The sequence below is a fragment of the Cebus imitator genome, unplaced genomic scaffold (genome assembly GCF_001604975.1).
Source record: "Cebus imitator isolate Cc_AM_T3 unplaced genomic scaffold, Cebus_imitator-1.0 Scaffold120, whole genome shotgun sequence".
In the NCBI taxonomy this organism is placed as follows: Eukaryota; Metazoa; Chordata; class Mammalia; order Primates; family Cebidae; genus Cebus; species Cebus imitator.
The window spans coordinates 1,299,191-1,318,374 of NW_016107435.1; the positions used below are offsets into that span (position 1 = coordinate 1,299,191).

Below are 19,184 nucleotides of genomic sequence, written 5' to 3' on the forward strand. Positions count from 1 at the left end.
GAATGAATAAATACAGACCTTGATTTCCAGAGCCGTATGGTCTAAAGGAATATATTAATTTCATAGCGTTGTCATTAAAAGGTACCGCCAACTGAGTAGCTTAAAATAACAAATAGATTGTCTTACAGTTCTGGAAGTCCAAAATCAAGGTGGCAGCTGGACTATCTGTGCTCCTCCTGAAATCTGCAGGGGAGGGTCCTTCCTTGCCTCTTCTAGCTTCTGGTCGTGGCCATCAATCTTTGACATTACTTGTCTTGTAGCTGTGTCACTGTAATTTCTGCGTCTGTCATCACATAGTGTTCTTCGTGTGTCGCACACGGCATTTTTCTCTTCTTATAAGGACACCAGTCTTACTGGATTAGTGTCTTAACATGATAACACCTGCAAATACCCTGTTTCCCAATAAGGTCACCTAATAAGATACCAGGTTTTGGACGTCAGCTTATCTTTCTGGAGGACACAATTCAAGCCATAACAAGGAATAAAATCTTATCATCATCCAAGTAGTTAACTAATTAGGATTTTTTTAAGTGACATAAAAATACAGAGTGCTGTGAGAACAGGGTGGCCTAATTTAGCTTGAGGGAGTGTCAGGGGTGATTGGGAGCTATCCAGACAAAGAGGAGAAGGAGTAACTTTCCAGGAAGAAGAAACAACTGTGCAGAAAGCCTGGGACAGTCAGAGGCTTAGCACTCTGAGAATGTTAAAGAAGCCCAGGGCAGCGCAAGTGAGGGAGGAACGGACCCAGCAGACCTCGGTACACTGTGTTGAGGTGGCTTTTAAGAACAAAGCAAAGATAATTAATAGAAGTATACAAAGTGGAGGAATATCCTAAGCTAATTAGGCTCCTATTTGCTTCCCTACTCTGGAACCCTTTGTTTTCTTGAGAGTGTCATATTTTAAGCTAGTGAATGTTTTTCAGTGTGGCCATTACACGTTCTGTTTCATTTTTTTTGGAGACAAGGTCTCACTCTGTTGCCCAGGCTAGAGTGCAGTGATGCAATCCCAGCTCACTACAGCCTCTGCTCCCTGGCTCAAGTGATTCTCCTGCCTCAGCCTCCCGAGTACATGTAATCCTGGGATTACATGCACCCACCACCACGCCTGGCTAATTTTTGTATTTTTAGTAAAGACGGGGTTTCACCATGTTGGCCAGGCTGGTCTCGAGTGATCCACCTGCCCCAGCTTCCCAAAGTGCTGGGATTACAGGTGTAAGTCACCGCGTCCGGCCCAGAGGGACATTTTCAAAGAAGCTGCCAAAAGTCCATTGAAAAGGAATTTCGCCCTTCCCTTGTATTAGGTTGGTGTAGAGGTAATTGCTGTTTTGCCATTAAAAGCAATAGCAAAAACCGTGATTACTTTTGCACCAACCTAATATCTCTTGAAGGAGACCCCATTTGTATTCCACACCAGCACTTCCCGGCACCCCCTTATCTCTCCTCCCCGCTTCTCTTGGCAGGTGGGTGAGTGGATGTTTCTCATTCTTCAGCCTGCTGGCTTTTCCCTGCCTCCTACCCTGTGTTACATAAATCAGCTTGGTTTCTTAGCTTTAATTTTCCAAGCCTTTTTCCCTTCTGCTTCATCTTTGAGTCAGAAGGAAAGCTTAAGAGCTGACAGAGAGGACAAGAAAGAACCTTCTTTTTATCTCCCTGCAATAGCTCAGATGGCCTGGCAGCTGGGACAGAGGGAGAGGGCAAGGGGACAAGGTGGGGGCAGCTGGATACACGCAGTTCAGTCAATACCTTTCACCTTTATGTGGCCAAGAAGGCTTGTGTGCTAAGGGTGGCAGAACGAACTGGGCTATAGTAGTCGTTGGAGAATAGCAAAGTGCGAGGCTAGGAAGGCAGGCTGCGGCCACACCGCAGCGGGTGGTCTGGAAACCCAGGCAGGTTGCTGCAGTTAGTTGGCAGAAGGCAGGTTAGATACAAGTGTGAGTAAATAGTTTTTTTTTTAATCTTTTTGAGACAGGGTCTCTCTCTGTTGTCCAGGCTGGGGTGCAGTGGCGCAATCTCGACTCACTGCAGCCTCTGCCTTCTGGGTTCAAGCGTTTCTCCTCCCTCAGCCTCTTTAATTGGTGGGACTACAGGCACATGCCACCATGCCCAGCTAATTTTTGTATTGTTAGTAGAGATGGGTTTTTCTGTGTTGGTCAGGCTGGTCTCGAACTCCTGACCTCAAGTGACCCTCCCGTCTTGGCCTCCCAAAGTGCTGGGATCACAGGTGTGAGCTACTGCACCCAGCCAGTAAATGGATTCAAAGCCTTAAAACTGAAATCTCATTCTTTATAGTATTTAAATTAAATAAGAATTGTTGTTTTAAAGGATGCTGGTATTTCTAAGCCTATTTAAATTGAAGGAAGCTAAACTCTGTTTGAACAAAATAATTCATTTACAAATCTCCATACGGTGTGGTTTCAAATAATTGCTTCCTCTCCTGGGAGTCACTCAAAGTCAGTGCTGGGAAATAACTGCTGGTTTCCTGGAAATAGTGGAATTCAGAGCCTTCCAAGATAGGGTATTGCTCTCTCTGTCTGCATCTTAGTGCTAAAAACCCGAAGGTCAGATGAAATGGCTCGTTATAAAGAAGCAGCAAGAGTGAGGAGGAAGCGAGTTTATCTCTCTTCTTACAGTCTTCTTTGAAAACTGAGCAGCTGTACCATGGTCCTATTGTATGTAATACAAGGCCATTATAAAGGTTGTAGAGGACAGAAAGATATAGTCTGAGGTTTGTTTTGGGGTAACAAAATATTTAAAATGAGTGTTGTTAAAAAGAAGTTTGAGCAACTCCATGAATAGTACAATATATGTGTATATGTATATATTTTTAAAAGTTTTCCTTAGATTACAGGGCTTGCAAGGTTTTTCATTTTTATGAATTGTATTCTTTGTAAAAATCTCTTCATACTTTATTTAAATATTTTTAAATTCCTATTGATCAATGATTACAAAATAGTTTTTATATTTATGAGATCATTTGAATTAAGTTTTATAGTAACTTAAGCTATTATTATTCAGAATTAAAAATCAAAATAGATGTTTCCAGGAATTTCTGAGTAAGAGTTTATAGATTAATACGATTATTTTTAGGTTTTGCTTTTTTTTTTAACTATTTATCAGGGAATTAACTATAGTTGCTGTTAAATATTTATGCAGAAATTCAAGATCTTTTTCCAAGGAAGGAATTATTTCAAATAAAGTAACAAAGAGGAATACTTGGACTTCTAATCTCTTTTAAGAGGTGGATGATTATATAAATTGTCGAAATATCAAAATGAGTCTTAAAAATTATGGATGTTTCAGAGTTATTAAAAAAATGCAAAGTTGGTTTTTCTTATTTATATTCTTTGCCCTAAGGATGAGTTAAGCAGTACTGAGCCTTTAAAAAAACCCAACAATTCTAGAGTGGAATAATGGATGAAGACTCAGGTTAGTCGTGGCATTCTCCAGGAAAACTTCCCTGCTGCCCCCGACCCCAGTCCCGTGTGAGCATGGCGTCCCCTCCTGGGTGTCCCTATACTACCCTGGACTTCCCTTACCCACATCTAGCTTTATGGTAATGGCCAGTTTACTTGTCTTTTTCTACCTTTATCCCCTTGTCTCCTGGAATTTTGTTTGGAAATTGCATTTAGATTATTTTTTTTCTTTTTTTTGAAATGTCTAAGGCATGATCTTTTAGAGAAACTGACTGTTGAGCAATTCATAAATTGAATTCAGTTGATGCAATAATATAAAAATTACGACAAAGACTGGAGAAGACTTAATTGGAAAAATTGTTTACTGTGACAAGCACATCACTCTTCAGTTTCAAGGAGCACATCATTTCCAGTTGTTTTATTTTTTTAATTGTTCTTGGTTTGCATATTCTAGATAGAAATTTTAGAGGCTCTGAATCGTGAAGAACCAGCACCCTTTTAATTGCTTTCTCTGAGCACATGATGGGAATATTATTCAGATTTATTTGAAGCCAGCATGAACTTGCAAACTTCTCTCAGCCAATAGCAGCATTTCAACAATCCATCAAGAAGCTAACCATAAAATCTATGGTCGTACATTGTTGCTGTGTTTTAAGAAGAACCCAATCAAAACATGTTTTTCACAATCCAAAATATAGTTTCAAAAGTGACCATTTTGTTTCAAGAAATGACTTTGCAGCAAAACCATAAATCCCAACTCAGCATCCCTCTAAATTTCTTGAACTTAAACAAGAATTAATGTGAATTCTGGTAAAATTCCATTTCTGTTGCAGTTGATGGAAGGGATTTTGCCTAGCATTGAAACAAAAGTGGTTGAATTCTAATAACTAGGTAACTTTTATGGGGTACAGGGTGGTGAATTGAAAGGGATACACTTTGGCTCTGTTTGGAAAGAGAATAATTAGAGGAAACCAGAGTGTTATTTCTCAGCTCTTTGCTTTTAGACAAAAAGCTTTCTTATACCCCACTACTCTCCTGGCTCATGCATATACTTCTGGCATCTTTAATCTGAAAGGCAGCTACTAATGCAGAGAAAAGTGAAGCTCGCTTCACAAGCACAGGCTATTTATTTAAAGTTTAAGTTCTGGAGTATATGGGCATGATGTGCAGGTTTGTTACATAGGTAAACGTGTGCCATGGTGGTTTGCTGCACCTATCAACCCATCACCTAGGTATTAAGCTCAGCATGCATTATCTATTTGTCCTAATCCTCTTCCTCCCCTCACTCCCAGTCCCCAACTGGCCCCAGTGTGTGTTGTTCTCCTCCCTCTGTCCATGTGTTCTCATTGTTCAGCTCCCACTTTTGAGTGAGAACATGCGGTGTTCAGTTTTCTGTTCCTGAGTTAGTTTGCTAAGGATGACTTCCAGCTTCATTCATGTCCCTGCAAAGGACATGATCTCATTCCTTTTTACAGCTGCATAGTATTCCATAGTATATGTACCACATTTTCTTTATCCAGTCCATCATCGATGGACACAGGGTATTTAAAAAGGCAGCAGGAACATGGTTCCATCCAGGTCTTCTGGATTTCTTTGGCATCCTTGAGTTAGCTCTAATTTACGTGGACGGTGGATTCAAAGTGGAATTAAGGTAATATTGAGTGGTTTGCTTTTTAAAAAAACAGCTATACTCATCTTTTTAAACAGTTTCTCTGAGAAGGGATTACCCTTTTGTAACAATGAGCAGTTCGGACCTCTGTCACCACTGTGGATAACCACCCTGAAATTGAACAGCATTTAGAGGAGGATCACTGAATTGTGGCAAATGTGATGGTGAGTGTCAAAGACATAGAGACTGAATCTTCAGGAAGCTAGAAAACCCACTCATTTAAAATACTTCGTTCCATGAAAATATCATGGCAAATATTACTGTTTGGAATTCTGACAATTCAAAGAGCTCAACATGGACATTTTAACTGTATTCTAGAGGCATATATATAAAGTTTCTCTGTTTTTTTCAGTTTTAGAACAGGAGTGTAAGTTTCAAATGAAAAACAACAACAAAGACAAAACGGAATCCTCCTTGCATAAAGTTTTACTGAAGTCAGTCTGACATAATTTGTTGATTTTATCTTATCGGTAAACTATATGCCATGTAAAGTTAACATGTTAACTTTGGAGTGGACTAGCAGCTCAGTAGTCTACCATCCAGCTTACAAATCCATATGTCCCTTTCCACTCATCCTCTTCCTTGACTCAGGGTGGAGAAGCTCAGCTTTACCCCACTGCCCATCCCCTAGAGCAGCTCAGAATCCCTCCTTTCTAGATTATTCTAGTAGCCTGTTTACCTTTCTCCTTAACTCCAGTCTTGATCTTTCTCATGCCTTATTTATAATATAGTCAGAATGACATTTCTCAAATTCTATGTCTGGCTTAAAGTTCTCAGTGATTCCCCACTGCCCCCAAGGTCAAGTTCAAGCTCCTTGCACAGCCTAGGGGTCCTTCTACTTAGCTCTGCTGACCTCTGGTTTCCCCATCCCTAAGCTCTATGTGGACTAAACTACTCTCTACTCCTTCACTCTTGGTGTTTCCTCTGCTTAGAACACTTGTAATCCCCACCACCCCCTTGTGTCCTCCTTCTCACTGAGCATTCAGATGACTAAATTTAACTCATCCAAACATAGCTGTCTCCAAGAAGGCCTCTCTAACTACCTGCACCCCCGTCAAAGTCAGTTAGGAATCCCTGCAGTGCCCAGCTTCCCCGGTGCCCAAGCATAGCTGTCTCATATTGCAACAGCCGTCATCTCTGTACTTGTGCCACTGCAAGCAACACGAGTGAAGAATTGGGGCAGCCTATTTATGGTTGTCTCAGTGCCTGGTAGGGTACACTCAAGTATTTGGGGGAACTGATAAAGTAGTGGAAGTATTCAGAAGAAATGTACATTTCTGGCCAGGCACAGTGGCTCATGCCTGTAATCCCAGCACTTTGGGAGGCTGAGATGGATGGGTGGATCACTTGAGGTTGGGAGTTCGAGACCAGCCTGGCCAACATGGTGAAACCTCATCTCTACTAAAAATACAAAAAATTAGCCAGGTGTGGTGGCAAACACCTGTAATCCCAGCTACTTGGGAGGCTGAGGCAGCAGAATTGCTTGAACTTGAGAGGCGGAGGTTGCAGTGAGCCAAGATCATGCCACTGCACTCCAGCCTGGGCAAAAGAGGGAGACTCCACCTCAAAAAAAAAATACATTATTTAACAAAAGATAATCCCCTAACATTCAAATCTTAAGTGTTGTAGAGACTTCTCTGATTCAGGAATCTTTAAAACCCTTCTCCCGTATGGTAAAATACTCCCAGTGCTTCCCTCGATGTCCTTTCCTCCATTAGGTGAATAATTGCTCTGCTGCTAGCTTACTTCTATAATTCATTGGCAAAAAACAACAAAAAAATTGTTTTAAACAGTATCACTGCACTCCAGCCTGCCACAAAAAAAAAAAATTCTCTGCCTTATGTCAAGCTATTTTTTCAAGGAGAGGGTATATACATCTGTGTGTAAAGGGACTGAACTAATGCAGGTTAAACTCTCTGAGCACCTTATCAAGAAAAGTAAACACATATGAGTTATTCTACCAGGAAAACCTGCTTTTGGAAAGAAGAGGAATTTTCATTACATCAGGAAATGTAGATGAAATGGCTGAAGGGGGCAGATTGAAAGAGTTGACCGTGGGAATAGAGTGGGGTGAAGGAGGCACTCTCAGTACCATCTTGACCTTCGTCAGTAAGTAGCATTTGATTTCAAGGAACAGAGACCACTCTAAATAGCTGAAATGCACAGGAGGTTTGTCCAAATCATGCCAGGGAATCTTGCACACCCAACATTAGAGGTGCAGCAAGGCCTGGCAGGGACAGAGAAGATGCCCGGGCTCCTCCTGCCCTGCCTCCCTGCTGGGGCAGCTGCCTTTCATCTCTGTCCTCCTCTAAATGACAATGGTATGGTTTCTTTTTTTCTTTTCTTTTCTTTTTTTTTTTTCAGGTGGAGTGTTGCTCTGTTGCCCAGGCTAGAGTGCAGTGGCATGATCTCAGCTCACTGCAACCTCTGTCTCCCAGGTTCAAGCGATTCTCCTGTCTCAGCCTCCTAAGTAGCTGAGATTACAGGTGCATGACACCATACCCAGCTAATTTTTGTAGTTTTAGTAGAGATGGGGTTTCACCATATTGGTCAGGCTGGTCTCAAACTCCTGACCTCAAGTGCTCCTCAAGCCTTCCGCAGTGCTGGGACTATGGGCGTGAGCCACTGTGACTGGCCCACCCTGCTGTGACTTCTACTGCCAGCTTCTGAATTTCTGCACCTTGTCAAGCAGGTCCCCAGTCTGTGTGACTTTAGCCTGCACCAGACCATTTGATCACTTCAGTCACTGTGTTCTTCAGAGCTTGAAGAACATCTAATAAGCATTCACAGTCTTTGAATATTTAACCCTCAGTCAGGCATCTCTCTGGTCCAGTGATCTGTGGTTTGGGGATGTGAAGACGGGGGAGAGCAGGAGGCAATGGCAGGATCCCAGGTAAGGTGAAAGAATTCTGGAAAGAGCTGCTCCTCATGTTTGCAATAGCATGTATAAGGTACAGGTCCTAGCAGCTTGGGGAAAGGGAACAGGTTGTACCCACTGGCAGTCAGAGTGATGTGCTAGCCAAAGATTCTTAAAGACCTTATGGGCATGGGCATCTGTGTGGTGCCCAAGCCTGGCACCGAGCTCTGGTTGGGAATGCAGAGTGCTGACTGGGCAGAGACTCTGGTTACCAAGGCATCGAGTGCTTTGCCTTCTTCATTTCAGTTTTTGTTTCTTCTGTTCCCCAAGCCTAAAAATAAAAGTTGGATGCTTTATTTGATTTTTTTCCTACATCTCTTCGAGCTAATTAGCTATGCCTTATTCCTGCTGTTATGTGGCTTTTACTAAAGGGAAATGGAGTCACGTGTTTGGAAGCACCAGCTGTCTTTACAGACTTCCCAGAATTGTCTATCAGCCCTTTATTTGTTGAATGCCTTTAGGAAAAATGCTTGCCTGTGTCTGGATTCTACATCAGAAAGTTTGAAATAATATGTTCTTAGTCTAACTTCCTGGCAGTACTGATTTGGTATAAAAGGGGAGAAAATGTAAATGTCATTATTACAGTGATTATAACTTTGTAGTGGCCTCAGTTGGGTTTCTTATTTTTACCTATGTCTACATTTCCATTCAATTCTCTGGAGAAAACTCTAGAGGAAGAAATTGTTCAGAATATTTGATTTTGAGAAAAGATAAGCTTTGGACCCAATATAAGTTAAGTGGATTTGGAAGAGTGTTCCTTTTTCTCTGGAAAAATTCAGGTTTAAGGGTTGAATGCATGGGTTTGTGGTTTCTGTTTTTTGCTGATCAGGGCTGAAGAGTTACCATTTCTGATAGTATTTTGTCTTACATTATACCTCTGATGATTTTTTAAAGAAATTAATCTCTCAAAACTTGGTAAAAAGAATGAGAGAAAAGTCATTAATTCCGTGGTCTTGTGTCTGTATCTTTTTTTCCCTTTACTAAATTATTTAACTGACATTCTAATTTGAAAATGTATCTTGGAACTTTAAGGTTGTCAAAATGTTGGGTTTGGAGATTGCAAAATAAAAAAGATCTAGGGCAAAAACAGTAAAATAAAGATCCCTATCTTTAAAAAAAATTAAATAATGACTTAATTACTTTTTTCTCATCAGTCCCAAAACAGAAAGAGCAGATGTCTCACCATGAAACTAGCAACTGGAATGAAGAAACAAAAAGTTGTTATAATTTGGACGAACTAATTTGTTGAGAGTTTATTGGAACACTTACCTCACTGACTTGCCACAGCTAGTTTCTCCTGTAAGATTTATTGTCAGGGCCTGGGATACTGATATAGAAGATTAAGTTTGAAATGTCAGCCGTTACTTAGGGGAGGAAGGGAAAGATTCATTTCTAAGTGACTCAGTATATCAAACTTTTGAACAAAAGTGAAAACCTAGGATAAACTTGTGACTGTGATGAGCAGATTCGGAAAGATTTCTGGGGATCGTTGAAAGGCAGTTTGCTCTGTTGTATTATCAGGGTTAGGAATTTACAAGTCCTAAAAGTCTTTATTGTCTGGTTGATGGCCTGGGCTAAAGAAGTTTTAGAAAAAGGTAATTCCAAGTTGCTGAGGAAGGAATTTAGCTTTTTGGCAAGAATGTATAGGGCCCTATCAAGGAATAAGGTGCCTAGAAATGGTTATACTTCAGTTTGGGGCAGAGTAGGGGTGGAGGCTAAGAAAGATCCACATGTATCATTAGGCTCATTAAAATCATCCAGAGACTTTTCTGCAGCACATCCTATTGCTAGTCCCTTCCAGCCCTCCCTTGGCTAATTCTATTTTCAGATCTAAGCTAATATGTGCATATTTGTCTTCCTCAAGAGACGCCACTGTCTCAGCCATTAATAAAATAATTGCTTATTGAAGAAAGATACATATCTATTTCTCATATTGCCAGAATCACTTGTGACCTCATAGGGATATTGATTAGAGCCTTTATACTCTATGGGCATGAGTTTTATACGGGCCTCTTCCCAAAACCTGCATTGTTGTTCTTATACTACATGCATGTGGGTTTCATATTAAATACGAGTCCCTAGTCACAGTAGCAATAACTGACAGGGGGTAAAATGGTGCAGATCAGTCTGCTCCTGGGAAAACAAAGTCTGTGCCCTCCAGATCAATGGAATCACCTCCAAAACCCTGCCTGTTATCTCTGCATTTGTATTGGTTGTGTAAGTGGGAGGGATATTTTTTCTTGGGCAGTGAAAGTCTCCTGTAAAAATGAGAGTAAGGTTGTCATAACCATTTCACATAAAAAGCTTATCTTTTTAAAATGTTAAAGAAAAAAGTTATAAAAACTTCAAAAATAGGTACATATTAAATTACATCACTAACATTAGATACAAATTTTTTTCTCATTCTCTTGTTGCCACACTACTTTCATATATCAGCGTGTCTCGACAGAAGCATATTTTACAAAAGCATGAAATTAACTTTCTTCATCTACTAAGCACTGCATGATACACCTGCTAGGACTCAATAAATGTTTAATAATGACTCATTAAATTGACCCAGTATGTTTTTTCCTTTTCTCCCATCCCATTATAGTCCTACAAAATGAGATCTGTGTCATGGCTTTTGCAATCCGTATTTTACCACGTTGTGCGTAGTTGAGATTGTTTGCGAAGGACGTTGAGTAACCTATCAGTTCTGAGAAGTTTCTGACGTATGCTTTCCTGATTACTCAAAAGCAAACGAATGCTTGACAAATGGAATATTTTTCTTTTTCCCCCAGAGTAACATAGAAAACCTGACTACACATAAAATACTTTTCATCTTTAATGGAAAGAAATATTTTGCCTATACAGACCCCCACTCCCTGAAACCCTTCCAAAAAAGAAAAAAAAATAGGAAAGAAGCAGCAGAAATCATATCTTATCTGATTAAAGCTGTGCATTTCTATAAGCAGTCCTGCCTCCTATGTAATCTGGAATGAATTAAATTAAATTTCATATTGAAGAGATGACCATTGCTCATTTTTTCATTTTGGGTAACTTAATAATAAAAGCTTTTACTGTTTTAACGTTTTCAAAGGAGGTTTGTTTATTGGTCGACTTGCTTATTCTTTTATTTTTATGCTGGTTTTTCTTTAGAAATTTCACAAACAACATCCTAATCATAGTACCAGAAAAAAAGGATTAGAAAAAAAGTTTATCCACAATCCTATTAGCCCCCAAATCTTTCCTTTGTTTTCCTTGCTTCCGTCCAGATCCTTTCTCTTTAAATATGCAATAGTTGTAGAATTTATGCCTTTTTTTTTTTTTGGAGACACAGTTTTGCTTTGTCACTCAAGCTGGAGTGAGTGGTGAAATCTCGGCTCACTGTAACCTCTGCCTCCCAGCCTCAAGTGATTCTCCTGCCTCAGCCTCCTGAGTAGCTAGGTTTACAGGCGCGCACCACCACGCCCAGCTAATTTTTGTATTTTTAGTAGAAACAGGATTTCACCATGCTGACCAGACTGATCTCGAACTCCTGACCTCATGATCTACCCACCTCGGCCTCCCAAAGTGCTGGGATTATAGGGAATTTATGTCTTTTACTCATAAAAGTCAAAGTTCATTTAAGTATTCCATGATGGGCATGTTTTATTTGGTTAAATGACAAATGGGTATGCTGCATTTTGTTTATAAGTTGTGTTCCCAACGTTGTATATGACGTGTCCCATTTTCACACGATCTTAAATCATTAGTGAAGGTCAGTGGGTCTTTGTTTCTGAACACTTTTCAGTTGGCAGTGGTCCCTAATCCTTGATATTTGTACATCCACGTATAAAAATGCTTAAATAAGCTCAGCATTTAGTAACTACCTTTCCCACCCCTCTTGGCCCCCTCAGTTGGCCTTTATAAAACTTCTACTTTTTACTTCTCAATTCTTTTTAAGCAGAACACTTATCTTCTAGATATATGAGAAAGGGCTAGTTAAGGGTTAGCTACTGGTAGAAATTGATACTTATTTGATTTATGGAAGTATTGATAGGTTTTGATTTTGGAAACCTGAATATTGGCAACACTAGGGATATCAACATATTTGCGGATTTTCCCACAAGTGTTTGTGAAGTGCCATGATTTGGTACTCTGTCAGGTGGCACAGAAGATACTGAAGATGTATAAAAGTTTATTTTTATGATCAAGGAACGTTTCACCTATTTTGTATTTCTCCTTAGGCTTTGCTTCATATTCTTTGACTTACCTGCTTTCACCATTCGAAGCTTGAATTTATGTTTATATTGATGTGTGAATAATTTTCCTCAGTTATTTCCTAGTCTGCTGAGTTATATGTTTTGGTAGACAATGCCGTGTAGAGCTTTTTCATTTTTAATATTTCTTTTGCATATAAGTTGTACATATTCACTGGAAGCAAATTAGAAATAGGTATTAGCATTATAATATATGAAATACAGAGAAGTAAAAACCCACCATCTAAATATCATTACTGTTAATATTGTTATATGTTTTGCTTTAAGCCTTTTTACTGTAATATATGCCTGTGTATTTTTTCTTACTAATAGTCATACCTTCTTTTATACCTTGATTTTTTTCAGTGTTAGATTGCTTAGGCCTGCAGGAGGTGGGGAGTATGATTTTTTTGTCTACTTTATTCATTCCATTTTTAAAAGAACATGGAATAATACTTGGCATGGACTTTGGATGTATTTACTTAGAAATGGCAAATGTAGTAAGCATGTGTATTTTAATACAAATTCATACTTAAAGCATGGTTGAATAGCAGTTTTAGATTTCAGCATGCTTTGAGAGGTGATTTTTTAAAAATTCTAAAAAGTTCATATCTGCTTCACATTCATTGTTTAAATGGAAAACAGAGATGCTCACTTGATAAAGCTGTAGAATACATAATGATTATGTTTTTACCTGCTTTTAGATGATAGCTAAGTCCTGTAAGGCTAGAGACCTCATCTATGTAAGACATAATTCTACATAGAATCCCAGCACAATTCCTGGCAGATAGTAAGGCCTGAAAAATCTGGGCCAGGCGTGGTGGTTCATGCCTATTATCCTAGCACTTTGGGAGGCCAAGGAAGTAGGATTACATGAGCCTGTGGGTTCAAGACCAGCATGGGCTGGTGAGATAGTGAGACCCCATCTCTGCAAAAAATAAAAAAGTTACCTGAGCCTGGTGGCACATACCTGTGGTCCCAGCTACTCAGTAGACTAAGGCGGGAGGATTGATTCAGTCCAGGAAGTTGAGGCCGCATTGAGCTATGACTGCGCCACTGCGACTGCGCCACTGTGTCGCGCCTGGGCGACAGAGTAGGACCCTGTCTCAACAACAACAACAACAACAAAACAAAAGAACCTGAGTTAAATGGATGTTTGAAGTAAAGAGAGACAGAACCTAAAAGATGAGGCAATTTACCCCCTTCCTTGTAGTGAGAACTAATTTAGTCATCTCTCGAAATATATTTCTATCAACATATTCTTAGAAAATTTTTAGCTTGGGCATGATGGCTCGCACCTGTATTCCCAGCTACCCCAGAGGCCGAGGTTGGAAGATTGTTTGAGCCAGAGAGGTTGAGGCTGCCATGAGCCGAAACTGCGCCACTGCAATCCAGCCTGGGTGACAGAGATCCTGTCTCAAAACAAAAACAAAAACACGAAATTATAATATGTGAACAAAAACGGTGAATCTTTTTAATCACCAAAGGCTGCTGTATTCCTTTGCTTACGACATAAACCATTTGTTGTAGTCTCTTACAAAGGCTTACGTATACTACAGGAAATTGATCTACAGGAAATTCAAGGCTCTGGCTAAGAGCCTATTAAACTTTCCTTCTGACTGCTCTGGGTCACTGCATCTCTTCTAACAAGTGACACACACACACACACACACACACACACACACACACACACACACACACCCCGGCTCTAATTGTGCCTGGAAGCTGGGTCGTCAAAGGGAGGGATGGTGATTCCAGATCAGCTTCTAACCTCCTCCCTTCTGCTCAGGTTGCCCTCGTCAGACGTCAGAATGATTCCCTGCAGAGCTGCGCTGACTTTTGCCCGATGTCTGATCCGAAGAAAAATCGTGACCTTGGACAGTCTAGAAGACACCAAATTATGCCGCTGCTTATCCACCATGGATCTTATTGCCCTGGGCGTTGGAAGCACCCTCGGTGCTGGGGTTTACGTCCTCGCCGGAGAGGTGGCCAAGGCAGACTCGGGCCCCAGCATTGTGGTATCCTTCCTCATTGCTGCCCTGGCTTCAGTGATGGCTGGCCTCTGCTATGCAGAATTTGGGGCCCGTGTTCCCAAGACGGGGTCTGCGTATTTGTACACCTACGTGACTGTGGGAGAGCTGTGGGCCTTCATCACTGGCTGGAATCTCATTTTATCTTATGTGATAGGTATGTTTCAAAAAGAAGTTTTCCTTGTGTGGAATGGAAGAAATCGCAGCCCTGAGTCACAGCCCTTAGATTCAGTTGTAGGCGTGTGTGCATCATTTGATGTCTGTGTGTCTCATTTTTGTTATCTGTAAAATGTCTCCTTCTAATTACAAAATTCTGCGGGAGTTTTTTGTTTTTGTTTTTGTTTTTGAGACAGAGTCTCACTCTGTTGCCCAGGCTGAAGTGCAGTGGCGTGATCTCTGCTCACTGCAACCTCCACCTCCTGAGTTCAAATGATTCTCCTGCCTCAGCCTCCTGAGTAGCTGCAATTACAGGCACCTGCCACCAGGCCTGGATAATTTTTGTATTTTTAGTAAAGATGGGGTTTCACTTTGTTGACCAAGCTGGCCCTGAACTCCTGACCTCAGCTGATTCACCCACTTTGGCCTCCCAAAGTGCTGGGATTGCAGGTGTGAGCCACAGCACCCAGCTACAAAATTCTGTGACTTTTGCTTCATCTCTGACTATGCCTCTTAGTGGGCTTGCAAACTTTTTAAATTATAATTCTCTACTGCAAATAAAGTTACCTGATTCCATAGTTATGGATTTGAACATTTGATGACTATTGCATGATTATAAAATTATCTAGATACTTTATACACGATTAAAATTTTCAATCTTTTGTGAACTCATGTTTATCCTATAATAGAGTAGCAAATGATGCTACGTTAATTTGCTCCCAGTGACCTTGTATTCTGTGTTGGGAAGGTACATCAAGCGTTGCAAGAGCCTGGAGTGGCACCTTTGATGAACTTCTTAGCAAACAGATTGGTCAGTTTTTGAGGACATACTTCAGAATGAATTACACTGGTCTTGCAGAATATCCTGATTTTTTTGCTGTGTGCCTTATATTACTTCTAGCAGGTAAGAAAACTAGTTATACTTCTCCCCAGAATGACCCAAGCTAATTGTCTCAGGAAAATAGGTTGCTTTTGAATTTGGGGCCTCAGTTTCCAAGATGAGGTCAGTATATTTATACATTTATTGTTTCTGTTAGACATCTGTGGGGTTTATCACTGGCTGGAATCACGTTTTAACCTAGGCCTAAATTGTGTGCAATGGTAGAAATAGCACTTCTGGGTAAATGGAACCTGGCACATACTGAATAATATGATGAGAACATTGATTTTTATAATAATTAATGGTTTGCAGGAATAGCGGTGGTTTCAGCAAGGAAGAATGTATACTTTCTTGGCATTGTTTTATCTTATTAGATACAACTAGGGATATTTGCAATGTCTAGAAGAAACTCTGTTTTTCCGACATGCCTTCATCTATATAATGTAGGCCTTTGGTTGTAAAGGAAGCACGTTCAAATCCCCTGTCATTTTGTAATGTCAACATTATATAGACGAACATACTTAGTACCAGGATTTTCCAGTTTTCATCAGTATCATAGCATAGTGGTTTTAAAAGGCACAAGAATTAGAATACCCAGATTTCAATCCTTCTGTGCCACTCACACGCTTAAGAACATAGAACAATTTCTATAATCTCCCTCCCTCAGTTTGCTCATCCAGAACATGAGGGCATCAGTGTCTGCCTCCTACAGCCTTCTTGTTTGGTTCCGAGTAAGCACTCACCTGGTAGCAATTTTATTTCATAGGTATAGCTACTTCCTGCTCCATCTCCTTTTATTTGTTTTAACTATTTGAACTTTTTCTTTCTTTCTTTCTTTCTTTCTTTTTTTGAGACAGAGTCTGGCTCTGTCACCCAGACTGGACTGCAGTGACACTGCAACCTCCTCCGTCTCCCAGATTCAAGCGATTCTCCTGCCTCAGCCTCCCGAGTAGCTGAGATTACAGGCATGCGCCACCATGCCTGGCTAATTTTTGTATTTTTAGTAGAGACAAGGTTTCACCATGTTGGCCAGGCTGGTCTCGAACTCCTGACCTCAAGTGATCCCTCCACCGCAGCCTCCCAAAGTGCTGGGATTATAGGCATGAGCCACTGCACTCGGCCACATTTTCTCTTTTGAGTCTCATTCTTCCCTGCAATCCTGCTTATGCCCGTCAAGGATTGCACTAAGAGTAAAAACCACGTCTATTCCTACTTCTCACTTGCTTTATCCTGGGCAATCTGCCTCATGCTTTCTTGTCCAACCTTACCTCTGTTTTTTCCCTTGTTAGAAGAGCAAGACAGAAATATCATTCTCTTATGAAATGTTTACTTGAAAATTTTTTAAAAAAATAGCTTTACCCTTTAAAAAGTGAGTCATTAATTAAATGTTTTATATAGGGATAAGAACCTAAAAAAGTGTATAGGCATAAAATGTTTTCCATTTTGAGTCTAATGTCAAGAAAAATTACACCATTTGTTTTTCAACAAAGAATCAATTTTTGTTTTGGTTTCTAACTGGTCTCACTTAGAAATAGAAACCAGTCGAGCATTAAGTTGTTTACATCATATTTTATTTAGGGATCGTTTCAGTGAACTTAAAATACTCAGTTTTAATCTCCAAATGATGAAAAGCATGTAGCTATGAAGCAATGAGAACATAGTTTAATACCACGGCAAGACTTAGGCCTTGGCTCACATCATTTGTCCTGTGTTCATTCACCATCATATCTTTCCTTTAATTATAGGTTAAGCTTATGTTATAACTTTGTTCTTAGAATATTTGAAGAACAGACCCTGTATTATAAATCCCTATTCATATTGTAACACCAAATTACGTGAAGCAGCTGTTTTACTAAAGATACACGGGAAGTGTATGCAGTGTTTAGATGAGATACTCATTGGTGTCTAATCTGCCGGTGGGAGATGAGACTGCAGAGTAGACAGTGCACATGTGCTGTTGGAAACTTACATGAAATGTAAAGGTGGCTTTGTTATTCTCTGAGGTATATAGCGGTGGTTCCTAACCTAACTTACAATTACAGAGTCGAGAATTGTGCTGACCATACAGCTTTCCTTTATATGGTTAATTTATGATTCTAGGAATTATACAGGTAGAAGAACAAAATTCAAGTTCTTTCATCCCTTCTTGGAAAAATTTGCTTATTTGATGGTGATATCTAATAGTTTAGATATGAGGAAAAAACAAGTAAATCTGTGGCATCGTCTTTTCAAAGCAATCATTTCCTCGATGGTAAAAGATAAACTTCCATAGGTCCATAATTCAAATCTTATACCAAATGGGTTAAAGATGTAAATATAATTAGAAAAATACTGGAAGGAAACAAAGTAGATGTTTTGAGTTAATGTTTTAGAGAATTTTTTTCAAGGTAGAAACTAAAAAGGAAAAAAAATTTTTTTCTAATAACTTTTCTACATGTATATAATCAACAGTAAGACTAAAGGCAAAAACAAACTGGGAAAAATGTATGCTGTACATGACAAGCAGAGAGCTTATGGCATTAATATATAAATAAATTTTACAAATCAATGTATTACTGCATTTTCATACTGCTATAAAGAATTACCTGAGACTCAGTAATTTATGAAGAAAAAAAGGTTTAATGGATTCACAGTTCTACATGGTTGGGAAGGCCTTACAATCATGGTGGAAGGAACAAAGTCATGTCTTACGTGATGTCAGGCAAGAGAGCACGTGCAGGGGAACTGCCGTTTATAAAACCATCAGATCTCATGAGGTGTATTCACTATCATGAGAACAGCACAGGGAACCTGCCCCCATGATTCAATTACCTCCCACTGGGCGCCTCCCATGTCACATGGAGATTATGGGAGTTACAATTCAAGATGAGATTTGGGTGAGGACACAGGCAAACCATATCAATTGATATGAATAGAATACCCTAATAGAAAAAATAAAAACTTTAAATCCAGCCAAACTTTCCAGAGAATATTTTGATAATGTGAACCAACAGTTCTTACCTTTGATACATTATTACCTTGCAGAAAATTGTAAAGAAGTAAATAGAAAGTGTAGGAAGATATTTATAAAAGAATTATTATGTCAGTGCTATTTATAATTATAACAAAGAGTGATCTAATTGTCTATAAATAAGGGATGAATTAAAGTGTAGTATATCAATATAGTTGAAGATATGCAGCTGTTAAAAATGAGACTGTATATTTACTGGCACGAGAGAGAGAGAGAGATTTTGTGTGTGTGTGTGTGTGTGTGTGTGTGTGTGTACAAAATTTGGGAGGGAAAAGCGTGGTTGAGCTTCTTTATATATTTTCTGTGTACTTGAATAGGAAATTGATCACTTTTACAACCAGAATATAAAACTGTTAAAATGAGGCTAGGTTTAACAAAATGCTTTTTTGGCACAGTTAAAGTATCTTTGTTTATGTATTTTGTGTGCACAGCAGACATATGTTTTACCATTTACTTTTAAAGAGTTTGCAAATGGCCCATGCACGGTGGCTCATGCCTGTAATCCCAGCACTTTGGGAGGCTGAGGCAGGCAGATCACCTGAGGTCTGGAATTTGAGACCAGCCTGGCCAACATGGCAAAACCCCAGCCCTACAAAAAGTACAAAAATTAGCCAGACATGGTGGCATGCACTTGTGTTCACAGCTACTCAGGTGGCTGAGGTGAGCGAATTGTTTGAGCACAGGAGGCAGAGGTTGCAGCGAGCCAAGATCACACCTCTGTACTCCAGCCAGTGAAACAGAGCAAGGCTCCGTCTCAGAAAAAAAAAAAAGTTTGCAGGCCGGGCGCGGTGGCTCAAGCCTGTAATCCCAGCACTTTGGGAGGCCGAGGCGGGTGGATCACGAGGTCAAGAGATCGAGACCATCCTGGTCAACATGGTGAAACCCCGTCT

General features: G+C 39.9%; 1 protein-coding gene across 2 annotated transcripts in view; it reads left to right on the top strand.

Annotated features, from left to right (window-relative positions):
- SLC7A2 (solute carrier family 7 member 2) overlaps positions 1 to 19,184 on the top strand; it is a 69,278-nt gene that overhangs the window by 26,951 nt on the left and 23,143 nt on the right. For both annotated transcript variants that reach the window (XM_017539637.2, XM_017539636.2), the window contains exons 2-3: positions 14,008 to 14,405; positions 15,153 to 15,308. In XM_017539637.2, coding sequence (XP_017395126.1) covers positions 14,030 to 14,405; positions 15,153 to 15,308 — 532 coding nt within the window. In that variant the 5' untranslated portion in view covers positions 14,008 to 14,029. The remainder of the gene's footprint in view (positions 1 to 14,007; positions 14,406 to 15,152; positions 15,309 to 19,184) is intronic.